A 21,005-nucleotide genomic window follows, 5' to 3' on the forward strand; every position below is an offset into this window, starting at 1 on the left:
CTCTGACAAGAGGAAAATAAAAAAATAAAAAATATTGTCAATGAAAATATTAAATACACTTGTGTTGGTTATGTCAATATGAAAAAGAAAAAAAAAAACTACGTATGAGAGTAAATTTTACACGCTGTGCACACTGAAAACAATTTACTTCAAATTAGTCACTGATAGCCGATTAGTTACAATTCCCAAATAGCTTTCGTATATTCATGTGGAAAGTATGTTAGCAAGGTATTCACTATGAACATGATGGACAAAGAAAGAGGACAAAATATACAGTTCCTCAGGTAGACAAAGGAACATTCCTTCACTGCTATTATGTAAAAATGTGTAGAACAGGTGAATATGCATGTGACACCTGTTCCACACATTTTTACATAATAGCAGTGAAGGGATGTTCCTTTGTCTACCTGAGGAACTGTATGTTTTGTCCTCTTTCTTTGTCCGTCATATTCATAGTGATTGTTAATTAAATAAATTTGAATGAAACGTACATTTGACATGTAGAAAGATAGAGAGAGGCATCAATAGGTAAAATTGTTCCGTTACAAATTCATGCCCGCTGCACACGATGAATCATTTTAATTTATTTATTTGTCAATTCATCATCTGCGCAAGCGATTAATATTATCTAAATATTGAATAAATTACTACTTTTCTTGAAAGCGGACTTAAAAATGTACATTTATACATGATTTAGAGTCGACTATAAGAGTTAGGTTAGCTAAGTTTAACTAAAGTTAACTAAATTTATATAATGATTGAGTTCATTTCATGACCAAATTACATTAAATGTATTCATTTCAGACTAAGACAGACTAATCTCGGTAAACGGGTTTATTATTAGGCACAAATCTAAAATATTCACACCAGTATAACATAGAAAACATTTATTACATGAATGAACAAAAGGTTTCAAAAATACCAGTCCTATTCGTAAAAAATCATTGCATAGATTAAATGAGCTATAATTTACTCGTAAATCTATCTTTACTCGTTAAAGTAAGGAGAATTGCATAGTCTAATTGATTTGCGTTTAAGGTACATGATTTTACAGTAAAAATATACAGTGAAAGATATATTACACAATTATTACATCAATCAAGTATTGATGAAATATTTACATATATTTATGTTTTTAGAAATTTAATCGGATGAATGAGGTTGAGTAGGAAGAGAGATACACCCTTGTTCAGTGGCGTAAGAAACGTGGGGAAAATGCCCCTCCGATATACAACCCATTAAAAAAGAGAAAATGGGGAGTGTGAAAAAAGTAGCTAGGAAAGAGCGTGGAAAGAAGAAGACAACCCCCGATCCCAACCATGTAGTCACCCTAGGCGGAGCGTATTCACAAGTAATTTCTAGAGCCCCTCTACCACCCAGCCCCCGCCCCCAATCACACTAGTGCTCCCACGGTAGCTGGACACATAGTAGGTCAAATGCATCGGGTCAGGGGCGGATCCAGCCGGCGGCGAGCACTTCGTGAGAAAATGTATAGCGGCGCACGCATGCACGGACATGTGAGAGTCCGAGGGGGATATGCCCCCTCTTTAAGCTGAAGAAAACTCGAATTTTCAAACTCAATTCGTGCAATTTGGTGTATAATTTTTGCCATGATATCATTTAAAATATGCGACTTTTTTCGGGCATAAGCCTTGGACTTCTACGAGGTTCTCCTGGGAAAAAGACTGTGAACACAAGAAGCGGGACTATGTGTAACAAACCGTCTTTAGGGCAATGGTATTCATGACACCGGTAACTCTAGGCGTAAGTGTTTAATATTGATACATGCATAACTGAACACAGTAATGATTCCCTGAACGAGATCAAGAGTCTCACGTTTAGTCTACGTCTAAAGTATAACTTTATCCTTGTTATTTCATTTCTAAACCAGATCTTCAATTACCACAATGTTAACAACCAAATAATTGAGACAGTGCAGTTTCCTAGTACCTTATCGTATCACTTGATTGTCAAAATCAGTTAGTACATGACTAGTACAGCAGTTGGGATGGGCCGACAGCAATCACTGGCGTCGGGCTTCAGTTTAATACAACAACTTTAAACACCGTACATCAGCCCCCTCGTTTTTTTGCTGAATTGGGTTCGCTAAATCGCGCTTTTAGGAAAATGTGGTCTCTCACTTTGCAGGGGAAAAAATGAGTTTTTTGCCGGGGACTTGGTCGATTTATTTTCCAAAAAACTGGGGGGGGGCGGGGCGCCTGACCCAAAAGCCACGCTTATTAATGTACCTATTCTCCTGTTGTTGACATTTCATTCATTATGCCATATTCCACCTCCACCACCCCCCCCCCCGAAAATGAAAACAAAATTACACCCCCCCCCCCCCCACACACACACACACACGCTGATGGAACCACGCATTCTTACATGAATACAAACTTTTTATTCAATTTTCATCATGCCCAAATGTCCCCCCCCCCTCATGGTTTTATACATTCTACGCCACTAGCACGGGGCTGTTTACAAATACACTTGACACATTGTCCCTATATAACCATTACAGTCGTCACCATAGCAATCTACTCTGTCAAACCATTGTCCGTGGTCGTTCACTGTGACATTCCTCATTATAGCAAAATCACCACCATTTGGCTGGCTTGGGTACCAATCTATTTCAAATGAAATAAATGGTAATGATTAGAATATTGATAATAGTGATAGTAACAATGAAAGCGTTAAAAATGAAAATATCAATGATGATAATAATATTATATTAATTATTATAGCCCTCTACTAAATTTAGTTGTCGACGGAAGGAGAACGAATAATAAGAATAATATGCACCAAATTAATTGGACCTACTGATAATAAAAATGATGATGATGAAGATCATGGCGTTAATAATATTAAAGATCATTATGATAATAATAATAATAATAATAATAATAATAATAATAATGATAATAATTATGATAATAATAATAACTTTCTTTTCTCCATTTTTTGGACCCTCCGACGAGCCATTTTATTGAATTTTCTTTGAATACATGTACAAATGAATATCAAATAATACTTCAGAATAAGATGTACATAGTGAATATCAATCATAATAAGTGATTACTGAAAGCGTTGCCTATTGATAATAATAATATGATAATAATAATAATATTGTATATACAGAACATAGATTTTTTTTTTAACACAAAAAACAATGCAACATTATGACTAAAATGATGTGGAAAATTCAATAAGATAATACTAAACGATAAAATGGAAATAATAATAATAATAATTACAATACTGTTCTTGACTTACTCCTGTAAGAAGAAACAGTTCCTGAAGCATCTTTTTCACAGATCCACGTCCCCTCATTAAGCATGTCGTTGCAATTCAGCCAAACCCGTCCCATGAATTCCCCTAAGTACTCTTTCGCAATGACTTCAGTTTCCTCTTGGCTTTCTACCAATAGCAACGATGCTTGTCTTAAACCCGCCCCACCTTGCAGCGTGACGTCCAAGTTCCCACAATAACTCTTGGCATCACTCCAGTGCATGTAAGACGTCAGGTAGTAACACTTTTGTCCATAGTAGAACCAGTCGGATGGACAGAGGGCTGGAAAAGTAGCGAGGAAATTGGAAAAGAGTCGAATTCATTTTTTTTTTTAATTCAACATGCTAAATATCATAATACATATTCTTCAAAATGCATTACTCAGGAGGGTGTTTTATTTTCCCAGAGCGCCTATAATAATGTGTTAGAAACGATGGCCCGAATTCACAAAGGAGGTTTGTCGACAAACCTAGGTTTAAGTGCGTCATATGACGCGTTTTGACGCGTTTTGACGCGTTTCAGATCAGACCAAGGTTTGAACCTTGGTTTGGTTTGAACTTTGGTCTGAAATGCATCGAAACGCGTCATATGACCCACATAAACCTAGGTTTGTCGACAAACCTCCTTTGTGAATTCTGGCCAATATGTTTCGAGCAATGCCCCAAGGGAGAAGCACAGAAAATGTTAATATATTTTGTAGCAGATAGGCGAGATTTGTCCGAATTATTTCTTTTATTTTTCTGCTTTCATACAAATGAACAAATTACAAAGGTTGGATACGCCCCTTGAGACTTTCGTTATAAACTCACCTGTTTCACAATGTGTACCAGTCCATCCATCCTCACATGTACACGTGTAACCGTTCTCCTCATCCTGGCAAATACCTTGATTACCACAAGGCTGGCTGCTACACTCATCAATGTCTGTAGGACAGAAAAACAGACAAACAGAGAAGTAATTAACATGAATTTTAGGGTATCGTGTTGTTTTCCGAAGGTTTGTAACTAGATAATTCTGAAAATGACATTCATTTCATGATTCCAAAAATGACCCGAAATCCTGACTCTACACCCTAACATCATACATCAGCACAGTGCTAACTGGAAACTACCAGATGATTTTGAAGCTTATTTGAATGATTTCAGTCCTTCAATGATTATTTTTTAGTAACAAACCTGGTTAGTCAATCATAGCATAGATTTAGGTAAATCAAGAGTATAATTCTCAAACATATAGAATGGAATGTAATATTATCTTGTTTGTAGCGTTGTGCTACTAATTACAGAGGAGTGGAGTCAGCTGACCGACATTTTCGTCCTAAATGAGATACATACAGTGTATAATAGTTGTAAGATCAGTGCATCTTAATCAGGAACGGAGCCATTTAATCAATTGCACTGATCAGGAATATACTCTAACGCCCTCTATTGAAAATTTCCTTGAAGGAAATGAATTTTTCTGTAACGTTTAAACGTTAAACGCGTTTTTCTTAAACTTCGAATTTTGTGAGGATCGAAGTCCGATTTGCATGTTATTTTCTGATACAAAAACCATGACCAGGTATCTAATTTAATGCAAGTTTCCTTAAAGGAAATACAGCTTTGCTTCGGCGAGGGGAGGGGGGTTAGGAGGCGTAAAAAAGGGTTCTTACCATTTTCACAGTTGCTTCCTTCCCATCCCTCCGTACATTGACATGTATAACTGTTCAGTCCATCCAAGCAAGCTCCCTCATTTTGACAAGGATCGTTGACACAGTCGTTTTTGTCTGCAAGGTGAAAAGCGGATATAACCTGTTTACCAAATCATTCGCTCACAAATTATTTGTTAACTCTTCCCAGAACTCAACCTTCTCTTTAAGCTTTAAAAAAAAACTAGTTATTAAGATAATTAATATTTGCAATGTGAGGGGGCTACACTTGAGGAAAAAGACAGAACTAAAGACATGAAAATAAAATCAACTTAGTTAAAGTCCAATAAAAGACATAATGTCCAATCTATTTTTCAATAGCTACACCACATACAGCGTATGATAACCATTTATACCGTGCTCGCAATAGCCACAAGTTACTAATTACTTACTAACACCACATGTTGACCCTTCCCATCCTTCAGTGCATGTACATGTATAGCTGTTCAACCCGTCCACACAGACTCCGCCATTTTCACACGGTTCATCGGAACATTCATCGATGTCTGGAAAAAAAAAAAACCATTCCAGTCATAAGCTTCTAAATTTTATATTTCTTGATAACGATTTATCATCCTTAATTTGTAATATGCATTATCGATAACGCTTCATTATGATGATAATGATGATGGTGGTGATGAAGGTAATAATTATGATATGGAGGAGGAGAAGGAGGAGGAGGAGGAGGATTCGCGGCATTTCGATGTTGTCGAATTAATATTCCAGTTAAAACATTGGGGGTTTTTTCTTCAAAAAGTCTTCCAATAAAGCTTCATTTAAACATTACATTTCAAACAGGTGAGTATGGTTTGAATGGTTTAGAAATGAATTGGCTTCGAATTGAATTATCTTTTCTTGGTAGTTTCTACAAGTTCTAAAGGAACTTAACATTTGACTTACCAATTCCACAATTGGTGCCTGTCCATCCATCTCCACACTGACATGTGTAACTGTTTATTCCGTCCAAGCAAATCCCATCGTGTAGACAAGGTTGGCTCAAGCATTCATTCAAGTCTAAAGGAAAAAGATTAATTCAATTGTTTAATGATAGACAAAACTATTTAAATGAGATTTAGATTTAATAAACATGTAACTACAATACAAAAGCACAGAAAATACATCAGTATAACTCCAACCATATGTAACTATTTATCCCGTCTAAGCAAATCCCATGGTTCTGACAAGGCTGGCTGAAACATTCGTTCATGTCTAAAGAGATTTTTTAATATAATGAAACAGAATAGAATTTAGCATTTTACTCACTTATTTGACAGTTAACTCCTGCCCATCCGGACATGCACTGGCACATATAACGGTTGACGTCATCATTACATGTTCCTCCGTTACGACAAGGGTTGCTGGCGCACTCGTTGAAGTCTGAAAAATAAAACATCTTAAAATCATAGAAAATACTATAACAATGTCACATAAAAATGATTTCACATGAAATGCCCCAATGTTCCAAGGTAATAAAACACAATAATATCTAGTGACGACATAAATTATGCCGTGTAGAAACAACTTCTAGATATTTACCTACAACCGGATGACCAGCACTCAAGATTATTTTGATGAACTACAAGTTACTAATGATTTATTTCAACATATAAAAGCAAGATTGTGTCTGCAAAGTTAAACAAAATGATATCACTTTTGTATCCAAATCCAAATACATGTAGAATTACTTTAACGTGTTAATCGCATAGAAACATCGACATCATATAGTAATACATTTTTTAAAGCTTAGTGCAACTTTGTTCTGTTTTAAAGACATTTTCTCGATGTTTACTTACTAACACCACATGTTGACCCTTCCCATCCTTCAATGCATGTACATGTATAGCTGTTCAACCCGTCCACACAGACTCCACCATTTTCACACGGTTCATCAGCACATTCATCGATGTCTGAAAAAATAAGGAAACATTCCAGTCCAGTTTCAAATTTTCATATTTCATTTCATAATGTGCATTCATTATTATACTTTATTATAATGATAATGATAATGGTATTGATGGTGAAAATGGTTATGATGAGGAGGAGGAAGAGGAGGAAGAGGATTCGCGGCATTTCGATGTTGACGAACTAATATTCCAGTTAAAACTTTTAACTTGTTATATATCAAATGACATCAAATTGACTTATCTTTATATGGTAGTTTCTACATGTTCTAAAGGAACTTAAAGTATGGCTTACCAACTCCACAATTGGTGCCTGCCCATCCATCTGTACACTGACATGTGTAACTGTTTATTCCGTCCAAGCAAATCCCATCGTGTAGACAAGGTTGACTCAAACATTCATTCAAGTCTAAAGGAGAAAGATTAATTCAATTCATGTAGGGATAGACAAAACTATTTAAATCAGATTAAAAGTTAATATACCTGTAACTACGCTACAAAGGCACAGAATATAAATCAGTATAACTCCAACCATGTGTGACTATCTATCCCGTCTAAGCAAATCCCATAACCTTGACAAGGCTGGCTGAAACATTCATTCATGTCAAAGAGAGATTTTTTTAAAATAATTATTTACATATATATTCATTAAATTAAGGTTTAAAAATACTGCATGACCTAGAATGGCTTTTGTAAAGTGTAATGTATAAGCCAATGTGATTTAGATTGCTGCAATACAATTGAGAACAATCCGAGGACGTTTTTGTTGTTTCTCAGAGGAATTCTTTGGAATATTCACTCGTTTATCTCAAAATTCCAGGATCCCCTGCTCTTTCTAATGAAACCGAACAAAATTTAGCATTTTACTCACTTATTAGACAGTTGACTCCTGCCCATCCGGCCATGCACTGGCACAGATAACGGTTGACGTCATCAGTACATGTTCCTCCATTACGACAAGGGTTGCTGGCGCACTCGTTGAAGTCTGAAAAACAAAAGATCTTAAAATCATAGAAAATCTTATAACAACTTCACACGAAAATGATTTCACATCAAATGCCCATGTGTTCCAAAGTAATAAAACACAATAAAATCTAGTGACAACATAAATTATGCCATGTAGACAAAATTTCTAGATATTTTCCTACAATCGGATGATCAACGTTTAAGATTATCGTGATGAACTACAAGTAATAATGATTATTTGTTTTAATATATAAAGCCCGATCAAAGACAGATGAAAGAAGCATAAATCCGTCTTTTAGAATGTGAATATGGCATGTTGACAACAGTTTAATATATTGTTATTTTGGTATGATAATTTTCTCAAAGAATGAGAGGTTTAGTTTTCTTTACAAATGGTTAATAAGTCTGTGATGAAACAAAAAACATTTCTACCATAAAATACCTGGTGTAGTAGTGGATTGCTGCGGTGTCGTTATGGTTGACGTAGTATGCTGCGTTTCGTTCCGAGAAATTATTGCCGCTTTCTCGAGCTTTTCTGAATTTTGTAGACAAAAAAGAAAATACATGCAGTTATTATCATCATCAATGTTCTTAACAAAGACAGGATTTTAAGAGAGCAGTTGATTTTAAACAAAAAGGGGAATACGTGCACAGCAATGAATAGCCAATAATAGAGCAATTATCGTTGTTCATGACGTAATTATCCATGGCTTCATGATAGCAGATATGTTTGGAGTATAGTGGCGCTCTCTCGCTCTCTGCTGGATGACAGACTTGGTAAGAGCAATAAGGATGCTGCTACGAACTTTCATATAGCATATACATATATTAACTTTTTTACCGGGGATCTTAACAATGAGTTGTCCTTTCTAATGGGAGAGCACCAGTGAAGACTGAATAGCACTTTAGCAGTGATGTTGTTTCGAATCCGGGACACGGTTCACTTTAGGCATTAGACATCCTGACAAAAGATGAAAGCAATTATAGAATTATATTTTGCATGTCCATAGACGAAGCTAGACCCACAAAGAGACATGGGCCGCGAAAGGGAAGAGGGAAGAGAGACATGAATAAAGAAAAAAAAGAAAGATTGACGGATGAGAGGAGAGAAACAGGGAGACAATAACAGAGAGAGAGAGAGGAGAAAAAAATAGAGAGAGAAAGAGTTAGGAGATGAGGAATGAAAGACGAAAAAACGGTAAAATATTTGTTAAAAGAAAAATAAGAATAAATAGTGTCATTTCACGTAGAAGCACTTAAGTCGTATGTGTATTATTCTCATGTTGCCAATGGTACCTACCACAACTTTTCCCTGTATAACCTTCGGAGCAGTGGCATTTGAATCCGACCATAGTCTCCTCACACCAGCCGTTTTTGCATGGATTTCTGAGACAATCTGTTCATCAGAATTGGAATAAAAAGATGGATGAATTGAACCAGCTTGCATTTCCATAATTTTATCAAACGAATTCGTTTTCACTGGCTGCCTGCCGTAGCAAAAAGCAGAATTGGCAAAGACTTAACTCCGTTTCGTTGACAATAAGCCATGCAGCCAGTGAAAACGAATTAATTTATAAAATTATGGAAATGCAAGCACTACTTTTAACAAACAGAACTTTGTTATTCCCAGCCCATTTTTCCTGATTGAGGTGTCATATGAAAGAGCAGAAACTCTTTCTAGAAATGTGATTTTCTCTTTGAAACTCAGATACCGTCCGCCAAATTACTTTCTGATTTCCTCTCTTCAAATTCATTTTATATAAATATGCATCATATGAGTTGCATCAAATGAAAGAGGAGGATCTAAGCTTTACAAATATGTGTCATTTATTAATTATAATTATGATTAAGTTATGATAAAACATCGATAATTCTCGGTTTCGTTTTTTCTGGGACGCACTGTATAATACCAATCCGGTCTGTTTGTACAGGCCTCTCAAACCGCTTAAATCATGGCAGTGTTTTTAAAAACTTAAAAGTAAAAATGACGGCTTTTCGTCTCGAATTCAAAAAACATCATTACTGTAAAGTTGGATGTAATGGAACAATATCATTGTAGAACTAGATAATATAACAATTTCACACGAAATATACTACATCTTTTGTTTAATTATTGTTGTTTAATTTTGATCATTTTTCAAAAGATCTTTGATATTCTATAACGCATTGATTTCTAGATCTAAATGACTTTTCTTACAAGTAAATATCATAATCCTATATAGTTCAGTTTTGTTTGCAATGAGATTATAGATATACCTCTCTGGATTTTGTTAATAAATAAATTAATTTAACTGGTTCGAATTGTCAAAATCATTAACCTTTTCAAATCTCTTTACTATTCTTGATCTGTAATTATTCTGATAGATGTGAAGTTATCTTACCCGGGAATCTACACTGGCGGTGCCCAGATAATCTTGCCATCCCAGAGTTGGGGCATGATACGCGACGTTGAATTATCTTGGGGATTGTAGCCATCATCTTCCCATTCTCATCGGGGCGTTCCCGGCAGACCTCGAACATAGGTAGGGTGTAGTTGATCCCAAGGCCATCGCTGCATGTTGAATTCTGGCCCAAGGGTAATACAGCGGGGGTTCCTGCAACATGACATACTAATAATTATGAACTATAATCAGATGCTTACTTTATTCGCTCTAAAAAAATGATTATGAACAAACTTTGGATCTAAAAGCACCATGGACGTCAATGCAGCCCCAAGACCCTATCCCTTTTTGTGACTGTTTACGTTGCGTTCTTAAACACATCGCCCCCTCCCCCTCCCTTTTAAAAAGTTCTATTGCCTTTTCTGATTTGAATGAAACGCGAAAAAAAAAATGAAACTACGGACAAAATATGTATTAGAGGTACCATCATCAATTCTAAGTTACTTACCTCCTATAATAAATTGTATGAAGATGTAAATCAAACTCGCAAGAGGAACATAACCTTCCATGTTAACAAAAAACACTAACAAAAAAAACCCAAGGGTTTGTTGAATACTTGTTAAGCGAAGCAGGCTACTCGCAGAAATATATTAAAACAAAATCTCAATCTTGGATAAAGTCCTGCATTAGTTGATATATATTCGCAAAGCTCTAGATGAAGTAACGTTCTTCGATACATGCTCTAGCGATAATTAATTCCCTTCCAATTTTTTTTTAAACAGTAACTGAGAGATGCTGCTGATGCGATTAATCTAAATGCGATAGTAATACCTCAGTCACACCGCCAAACCTCCTCCGCGCAGACTCCGCACTGGCCGATATTTGGCCCCTCGGGGTTTCATAAGTAATCGTTCATTCGTTCTATTATCACCCTCTTCGTCAGTCTCGTTGGTCATCGGTGTGACTGTGGTCCTAGTGTCACGTCACGGCACGTTGGAGATCGATTCGATCTGCTGAGCCTAGCGGGGTTTTTTTCAACGTGCTTTCATCATGTCTGTATTATTTTCGATCAACCTTGCCGTTTTCATCACGCCAATAAAAATAATTTGATAAAACCTATTCAGTCATATTCAAGTAATTGGTTAATTAAGATAATGACAGCACCAAATAGAATAAGTTGATAATTACCCTTCAATAGGCAATATCTACGATATGAACAATATCTTTTCTGTAAACTAATATTCGTCAATGTGATTAATATAATGGTTACCAAAGCAACCATTTTGTGGTGTGGGATTCGAGCCACGTTCGTTTTATCAACATTGAATGATGATGGTGATTATGATGATATGATTATGGAGGTGCTGCTGATGCTGCTGCTGCTGATGACGATGATTAATATGATGAACAGTTTTAATGAGGAGGAGGATACAGTGAGGAAGAAGAAGAAGAAGAAGAAGAAAAAGAAGGAGAAGAAAAAGAAGACGATGACGATGATGATGATGATGATAATAATTTAGATGATGATGCTGATGATGATGATGATAATGAGGATGAAATTGATGATGATGAGGAGGGGGAGCAGGAGCTGGAGGAGGATTACAGTGAAGAAGAAGAAGGTGATGTTTTTTTAAACTCTGTTTGTTATAGTAATTTCCAGTTTTATTTCATCATCTGATCACGGTTGATTATATTTGATATATGTATGTTTTGCTGATTGATTATTAATGTTTTATTTTTATCCCCGATTCTAATGTATATATATATATATATATATATATAGCGTAACTTTGTATAACTTTCATATTTCTCTACATTCTCTACATATTCTCTACACAAGAATATCCAAATAATATCCAGGTTAAAAATGGATGATGGTTGATGACACGGTAGAGTGATATATCTATCTCTCCAGGGCGGAACTGTCAAAGTCTCTCTCTCTCTCTCTCACCAATGCTTATAAGAGAAGCTTTATCTGCCACACAATGTAGTAATATAATTATTGAGCCTTTATTTTCGTACACTATTAGCAAGCGAAATTAATAACTGTAGATTATTGCCCCCATCACTTAGCAGCAGTATAGTGAGTAATTAGATTTCACTTCGTCACTTCGAGTCGATCTTTGTTTTTACAACTATGGAAACGATGGCGTAGTTTCAGTGGACACTGGAGTTTCTCCCCCCCCCCCCCCCCAAATAGCTTTCGTATTTTCATGCGGAAAGTATGTTAGAAAGGAATTGTTAATTAAACAAATTTGAATGAAACGTACATTTGCCATGTACATTTATACATGATTTAGAGTCGACTACGAGAGTTAAGTTAGCTAAGTTTAACTAAAGTTAACTAAATTTATGTCATGATTGAGTTCATTTCATGGCCAAACTACATTCAATCTATTCATTTCAGACTAAGACAGACTCATTTTGGTAAACGGGTTTATTATTAGGCACGATTCTAAATAATTCACATCAGTATAACATAGAAAACATGTATTAAATGAATGAACAAAAAGATTTTAAAATCACCAGTTCTATTCTTATAATTATTGCATAGATTAAATGAACAACAATTTACTCGTGAAACAATCTTTACTCGTTAAAGTAAAGAGAATTACATATACAGTGCGTCCAAGAAAAACGAAACTGAGAATATCGATGTTTTATCATAACTTAATCACAATTATAATTGATAAGTGACACATTTTTGTACAGCTAAGATCCTCTTCTTTCATTTGATGCAAATCATATGATACATATTTCACGCATGAGTGATTAAAAGCAATTTAAAGAGAGAAAACCAAAAAAGTCATTTGGCGGGCGGTATCTCAATTTCAAAGAGAAAATCACATTTCCAGAAAGTTCAATTTTTGCTCTTTCATAGGACACCTCATTCAGAAAAAATGAGCCAGGAATAACAAAGTTCTGTTTGTTTAAAGTAATGCTTGCATTAGTTGATCGTTGACGATCAGCCTTTCGTATTTCGTCTTCTTTGTGCATGGCTGATCTTTTGTCTTTTGTCAACTCCGTTTGATGCTACGGCAGGCAGCCAGTGAAAACGAACTCGTTTAATCAAATTATGGAAATGCAATCATTACTTTAAACAGTTTTTGCCGGGGCCTTGGTCGATTTATTTTTTTTTCCAAAAAGTGTGGGTAGGAGGCTCGAGCCCAGCCTTATGGCGGGCTGTACAGGCGTGGATCCACGGGGGGGGGGGGGGGGGCCTGACCAAGAAACAGAAAAAGATGGTAATGTTAATTTTACCTTTTTTGATCAAGTCAAGAAAATCCCCCCCCCCTCCCATTGCACGAAATAGGTCTAACTATCGGCGCGATTTTCAAATCACTCCGGGGCCCAAAAGAAAAGAAGAAATGTAGTGCTCACGACCCCCCCCCCCCTCTCCCCCCCCCCCCCCCCACTGAGCGATATATCGCGATTTTCATATTTCAGCCCCCCCCCCCCTATTGGAAAATAATTCTGGGTCCGCCACTGGGGATCTGTACATTGTCTAACTGCCGGAATAATGATGTGACAGATAGACCTGAAGCTAACTGAGTCCTGATATACTTTTGAAATTTGTAAATGTTACGCCCTATTGTAGAGCGATCATCTGCCTTTTGTTTAAACCATATAGGCCTAATTAAACACGAACTAGGGCTAGTTCTGACCTGAGAACGATCCAAATCTCGGAGCATGGCTAGCTGGACTGGGGCCTTGGCCTATATACGGATAAGTGATGGCCCTGGGTTCACTCCTAACTCGTGTTTTTAGCCCTTCTTTCTTCCCTTTTTCTTTCCTTTTCTTTCTTTTCCCCTTTTTAAAGAGGAGGGGCGGGGGTGTCGGGACCCCCCATGTATCCGCGCCTAAATGGGGATGTTCACAAATATACTTGGCATGAGAAAGGAATAAATGAATGAATGAAAGAAAAAATCATTGTTAAAAAAAGGTGTAGAAATGTAATCCATAAATACGACATGCTACTCCCCCCCCCCCCCTCATACCAATGGAGCCACGCTACGCTACATGTATGAAATCGTTCACAGATATACTCACAGACATACTATCCTAGTGTAGAAATTAATATAGTAATAATAATTTTATTAACCCAGTATTTTATCTTATTTACCCATTGTAGCCACATCAGTATTTGTATTTACAGCTCTTTTTGCGGGCCCTGTAATCATTACTACCCCAGCTATTACCACCACCCATTAACACCTGGATGGAGAGTGCCAAATGTGGATAAATGTCTTGCCAAAAGACGTTAATGCTGGGCTTGGATTCGAACCATCAATCCGTGGATTGAGAGTCAAGTGAATAAGCACATCTCCACATAATTACATCCATTAAGCTTAAATGTTATATATTTAAAAAGAACACGAGTACTACCCCCACCCCCCCCCCCCCCCAAGTCGCTCGATCACGCTACGCCACTTGCCTGGGTTGGTATTAATGTACCTTTTGTCCTGTTATAGACATTTTCATTCATTATGCCATATGCCATCCCCGCCCCCCCCCCCCCGAAAAAGAAAAAGGTATAATGAAAAGAAAATGACACCAGTGCCACAGCCCCCCGCCCACCCCCCCCCCCCACACACACACAAACACTGATGGGCCCACGCATTCTTACATGAATACACCCCCCCCCCCCTTTCCCTAAAAAAATAATATATGTCTACAAAATAAGGAAAAGAAAATGACACCAGTGCCTCCGCCCCCCCCCCCCCCACACACACACTGCCGGACCCACCCATTCTTACATGAACCAAAAACGTTTTAATCGATTTTCAGGTTGAAAAGCAAAAAGGGTACAGAACTTTCGTCCCTCTTGCCCAAATGTCCTCCCCCCCCCCCCCCCTCATGGTTGTATACATGCTACGCTACTAGCACGGGGTTGTTCACAAATACACTTGACACACTGTCCCTATATGAATGTTACAGTTTCCAGAGCAGTCTCCTCTGTCAAACCATTTTCCGAGATCGGTCACTGTGATATTCCTCATTATAGCAAAATGACCATTTGGACTATTTGGCTCGCCTGGGTACCAATCTATTTCAAATGAAAGGAATAGTAACGATTAGAATAATGATGATAGTGATTTAAACGATAATAATGTTAGCAATGAGAATAATGATAACAATTGATAATAATAATAGTAATAAAAAAAATGATAATCATTATATTTTTGATTAATGAAATCCTGTTCAGTGATTGGTCAACATAGCATCATGTGACCAAACATAACATTGCTATGATGTAACCGTGACGTCATCCATGGTATAGTGCAAACTATACCATGGTACTATACCATGGATGACGTCATATAAATGCGATCGATCAAGATCAATGAGCTATCGGTCGCGGTCGCAGTACTGTCGTATTTGCTGCTCTCACTGCACTCTACACTACTTCAGTGACAGTTAACATAATTATTATTATTATTATTATTTTTATGAAGGTTGGTTTGAAAAATATGAAAATATATCATGCACTATTTCAAGCCACTAGTTAAAATTATGGATTCCTCGGCGACAGAAATTGCAGTATTCCTGCCACCTCGATCCATAATTTCAACTAGAGCCTCTCAGTGCATGGTATATTTCTTTATTATCATAATGATCTTATATAACAATAATAAATAACAGAATCGATAATAAATTACAGAATCGATAATAGTAAAAAGAAAAACACTAGGAAATGATAATGATATTACAAAAACAATGGCAATGATAGCCGTCATAATGGTAAGAATGAAAACAATAACAACAGCAAAAGTAATAGTAACAATAATAATAATAATGATAATAATTACAATTCGATTCTTGACTTACTCCTGTAAGAAGAAACAGTTCCTGAAGCATCTTTTTCACAGATCCACGTCCCCTCATTAAGCATGTCGTTGCAATTCAGCCAAACTCGTCCCATGGATTCCACCAGCAACTCTTTCGCAATGACTTCAGTTTCCTCTTGGCTTTCTACCAAAAACAACGATGCTCGTCTTGACCCCGCCCCACCTTGCAGCATGACGTTCAAGTTACCACAATAACTCTTTGCCTCACTCCAGTGCATGTAAGACGTCAGGTAGTAACACTTTTGTCCATAGTAGAACCAGTCTGATGGGCAGATGGCTGGAAAAATGGCAAGGAAATTGGAAAAGAGTCGAATTCAATTTTTATTTCAACGTACTAAATATCATAATACAAATTATTCAAAATGCATTACTCAGGAGTGTGTTTTATTTCCCAGAGCACCTATAATAGTGTGCTAGCCATAATATAATTTGAGTAGTGCTCCAAGGGAGAAAGCATTAAGGAGAAAGACAGAAGATAGTGATATTGTTGTAGAAGACAGGCGAACGCTGCCCGTAACAAAGTCACAATCCACTAATCAAATTTAATTTCGCATAGATTTAGTGTTTTTTAAATTTTCTTAACTGTATTTATAATTGGTCCGATTTATTTATCTTATTTTTCTGCTTTCATAAAAATAGACTCATTACAAAGCATGGATTGCCCTTTGACAGGTAGATCTACTCACCTGTTTCACAATTGAAACCTGTAAAGCCTGCACTACATTGGCATGTGTAAATGTTCGCCCCCTCCGTACAGGTACCTCCATTGTTACAAGGTTCGCTACTACATGCATTGACTGAAAAAAGAAGATAAAATGTTAGATGGTTTTATTATAGCAATTAATTTTATAATAACAATAACAATCATAATTAAATGATGATAATAACGATATAAAATAATAATAAATAATAATAACAATAACAAATAATAACAATAAAAACAACAATGAAAATGAGGAGGAGGAGGATTATCAGTATTAAAGTGAATTCCGGCCTCAGGTATCCTTGGACTCGGACCCAGTCAGAAGTACAAAATATATGCAAGGTAATGTTCTTCAGCTGCCTCGTGATCTCGGAACTGGACCACGACTCCATTACTGTCTTGTTGACCGCGCATATCATCTACTTAGCAATGTTTCCTTCCGCTACGAAACATTTTTTGTTGATCTTGCTGTAGCCTAACTGCCCAGATAAGACGCTACAATGAATGACTTCCTACTAGCACCCGATAACCTCATCTAGGTCGGATGTGGCAATCTTATATTAATGTCTTGCCAAAGGACGTTGATTCTGTGACAGAGATTCGAACCTTGTACCTCGTCATCCAAAGTACCATTAACGCGGAAACAGAAGTAATGTTTAGAATTGGATAGGATGCTTACGTATTGCACAATGTGTACCAGACCATCCCTCGGCACATTGGCACGTGTAACCGTTTACTTCGTCCTGGCAAATACCTTGATTTCCACAAGGCTGGCTGCTACACTCGGCAATGTCTAAAGGACAGAAAGACAGACAAATAGACAAATATTTAACATGAATTTTCGTTGTTACAAGTCTGGGTGGTTCACACGTCGACGTCTTGAAATAATATAAACATAAATTAACAAGATAAACATGAATCAAAATTGAATTGATATCAGAATAGACCCCGCAAAAGGGTCCTTCGATGCGCCTTACCGCCGTGAGAGAGTGCCGCCGAGATTCCCTCACTTGAAATAAAATTGATTAATTTTGCTTCCTACTTCCTCCCCCAACCCCCCCCCCCCTCCCCCAACCCTCTTCAGACTATCCTAGATACGCCCCTGAGATTTTCGTTCAGAACTTACCTGTTTCACAATGTGTACCAGTCCATCCATCCTCACATGCACACGTGTAACCGTTCTCCTCATCCTGGCAAATACCTTGATTTCCACAAGGCTGGCTGCTACACTCATCAATGTCTAGACGACAGAAAGACAGACAAACAGAGAAGTAATTAACATGAATTCTAGGGTATCGTGTTTTTTATCTCCGAAGGTCCTAAGATAATTCTGAAAATGCCATTCAGTTCATGATCCCAAAAATGAAATAACCCGAAACCCTGACCCTACACCAGTATCCTTATATCATACGTCAGCACAGTGCTAACTGGATACTACCAGATGATTTTGAAGCTTATTTGAATGATTTCAGTCCTTCAATGATTATTTTTAGTAACAAACCTGGTTAGTCAATCATAGCATAGATTTAGGTAAATCAAGAGTATAAGTTCTCAAACATATAGAATGGAATGTAATAATATTAAAAATAATAATAATGCCTTGTTTAAAGCGTTTTGCTACCTATTACAGAGGAGCGGAGTGAGCTGACCGACATTTTCGTCCGAAATGAGATATATACAGTGTAGAATAGTTGTAAGATCCGTGCATCAGGAACGGAGCCATCTAATTAATGGCACTGATTAGGAATATACTCTTACGCCCTCTATTGAAATTTTCCTTGAAGGAAATACATGGATTTTTTGAGGATCGAAGTCTAATTTGCATGTCATCTTCTGATACAAAAAAACATGACCAGGCATCTAATGCAAGTTTCTTTAAGGAAATCCAGCTTTTCAATAATGTTTAAACTTTAAACATGTGTTTCCCAAACATTTGGTTTTGTGGCTTGGCGAGCTGTGCCTCGGTGAGGGGAGGGGGGGGGGGGGTAGGAGGCGTAAAAAATAAGGGTTCTTACCATTTTCACAGTTGCTTCCTTCCCATCCATCCGTACATTGACATGTGTAACTGTTCAGTCCATCCAAACAAGCTCCTTCGTTTTGACAAGGATCGTTGACACAGTCATTTTTGTCTGCAAGGTGGAAGGCGGATATAACCTTTTTACCAAATTATTTGTTAACTCTTCCCAGAACTCAACCTTTTCTTTAAGCTTATTAAAAACTAATTAGGATAATTTATATTTGTGAGGGGGCTATACTTGAGGAAAGAGACTGAACTTAAGACATGAAAATAAGATCAACCAACTAATCAACCTAGTAAAGTGCAGTAAAAGAAATAATGTCCAATCTATTTTTTATTAGCTACACCACGTAGAGCGTTCTGATTCCCACCTTCCGTGCTCGCAGTAGCCACAAATCACTAATGTTGGCTATAGTGTGAATTAATGTTAGTCCTAACTGCTGAAAGTAGTTTCTGTAGAATGTAATAAACTAAACTGGAGTTCACTTACTTATTTCGCATGTGTTCCCTTCCCATCCGAGAATACATTGGCATGTGTAACTGTTATTCCCGTCTTGGCAAATTCCTCCATTTACACAGGGGTCGCCAAAACATTCATTTGTGTCTGCATAGTAAAAAAATAAATGATATCACTTTTGTATCCAAATACATGTAGAATTAGTTGAATGTATTAGTCGCATAAAAACATCGAAATTATATGGTAAAACAATTTGTAAGCTTAATGCAACTTTGTTCTATTTTAAAGACATTTTCTTGATGTTTTACTGTTTTAAAGACATTTTCTCGATGTTTACTTACTAACATCACAGGTGGACCCTTCCCATCCTTCAGTGCATGTACATGTATAGTTGTTCAACCCGTCCACACAGACTCCGCCATTTTCACACGGTTCATCGGAACATTCATCGATGTCTGAAATAATAAGGAAACATTCCAGTCATAAGTTTCTTAATTTACTATTTCTTAAAAACGATTTATCGTCCTCAGTTTGTAATATGCATTAACGATTACACTTTATTATGATGATAATGATGATGGTGGTGATGCAGGTAATGATTATGATGTGGACGAGGAGAAGGAAGAAGAGGATTCGCGGTATTTTGATGTTGTCGAAGTAATATTCCATTGTTTTTTTTCTCCAAAAGTTCATCCAATAAATCTATATTTAAGTGAGTTTTTAAGTATGGTTTGAATTTTCTAAATATTGGATGACATCGAAATGAATTATCTTTTGTTGTTAGTTTCTACATGTTCTAAAGGAACTTAAAATGTGACTTACCAATTCCACACTTGGTTCCTGCCCATCCATCTTTACACTGACATGTGTAACTGTTTATTCCGTCCAAGCAAATCCCATCGTGCAGACAAGGTTGGCTCAAGCATTCATTCAAGTCTAAAGGAAAAAGATTATTTCGATTTATTTAACGATAGACTAAACTATTTCAATTTGATTTAGATTTAATATACATGTAACTACACTACAAAGGCACAGAATATACATCAGTATTTATCCAATCGTATGTAACTTTTTATCCCGTCTAAGCAGATCCCATGGTTCTGAGAAGGCGGGTTGAAACATAAATTCATGTCTAAGGAGATAATTCAAAATAATGAAACAGAATAGAATTTAGAATTTTACTCACTTATTAGACAGTTAACTCCTGCCCATCCGGCCATACACTGGCACAGATAACGGATGACGTCATCAGTACATGTTCCTCCATTACGACAAGGGTTGCTGGCGCACTCGTTGAAGTCTGAAAAACAAAAGATCTTAAAATCATAGATAATCTTATGACAACTTCACACGTAAATGATTTTACATGAAATGCCCCTTTGTGCCAAGGTAATAACACACAATAATATCTAGTGACGACATAAATGATGACATGTAGAAAAAACTTCTAGATATTTACCTACAACCGGATGACCAACATTCAAGATTATCTTGATGAACTACAAGTTACTAATGATTTATTTCAATATAAAAAGGCAAGATTGTGTCTGCAAAGTTAAAAAAAATGATATCACTTTTGTGTCCAAATCCAAATACATGTAGAATTACTTTTACGTGTTAATCGCATACAAACATCGACATCATATGGTAATACATATTTGTAAGCTTAATGCAACTTTGTTTTGTTTTAAAGACATTTTCTCGATGTTTACTTACTAACACCACAGGTGGACCCTTCCCATCCTTCAGTACA

The 21,005-nt window shown here is 36.7% G+C and overlaps 1 protein-coding gene and 1 long non-coding RNA gene across 2 annotated transcripts in view; both read right to left on the bottom strand.

The window, feature by feature from the left end:
• The window catches only part of LOC105436978 (fibropellin-1-like), a 38,132-nt gene extending 31,350 nt beyond the window's left edge, over nt 1-6,782 (bottom strand). Inside the window, exons 1-6 of the mRNA XM_030981474.1 lie at nt 6,776-6,782; nt 6,242-6,355; nt 5,879-5,992; nt 5,371-5,484; nt 4,943-5,056; nt 4,101-4,214 (exon numbers count right to left, since the gene is read on the bottom strand). Of these exons, the coding sequence (XP_030837334.1) occupies nt 4,101-4,214; nt 4,943-5,056; nt 5,371-5,484; nt 5,879-5,992; nt 6,242-6,355; nt 6,776-6,782 (577 nt within the window). The remainder of the gene's footprint in view (nt 1-4,100; nt 4,215-4,942; nt 5,057-5,370; nt 5,485-5,878; nt 5,993-6,241; nt 6,356-6,775) is intronic.
• On the bottom strand, nt 6,780-7,858 carry LOC587890. Its single transcript, XR_004063603.1, has 3 exons — nt 7,751-7,858; nt 7,175-7,288; nt 6,780-6,885 (listed from the first exon to the last, which is right to left on the bottom strand). It is a non-coding gene; the product is annotated as an uncharacterized LOC587890 (long non-coding RNA).
• Nucleotides 7,859-21,005: the final 13,147 nt, after the last annotated feature.

This window comes from Strongylocentrotus purpuratus, unplaced genomic scaffold (genome assembly GCF_000002235.5).
Source record: "Strongylocentrotus purpuratus isolate Spur 01 unplaced genomic scaffold, Spur_5.0 spur5_scaffold_12, whole genome shotgun sequence".
Lineage (NCBI taxonomy): Eukaryota > Metazoa > Echinodermata > Echinoidea > Camarodonta > Strongylocentrotidae > Strongylocentrotus > Strongylocentrotus purpuratus.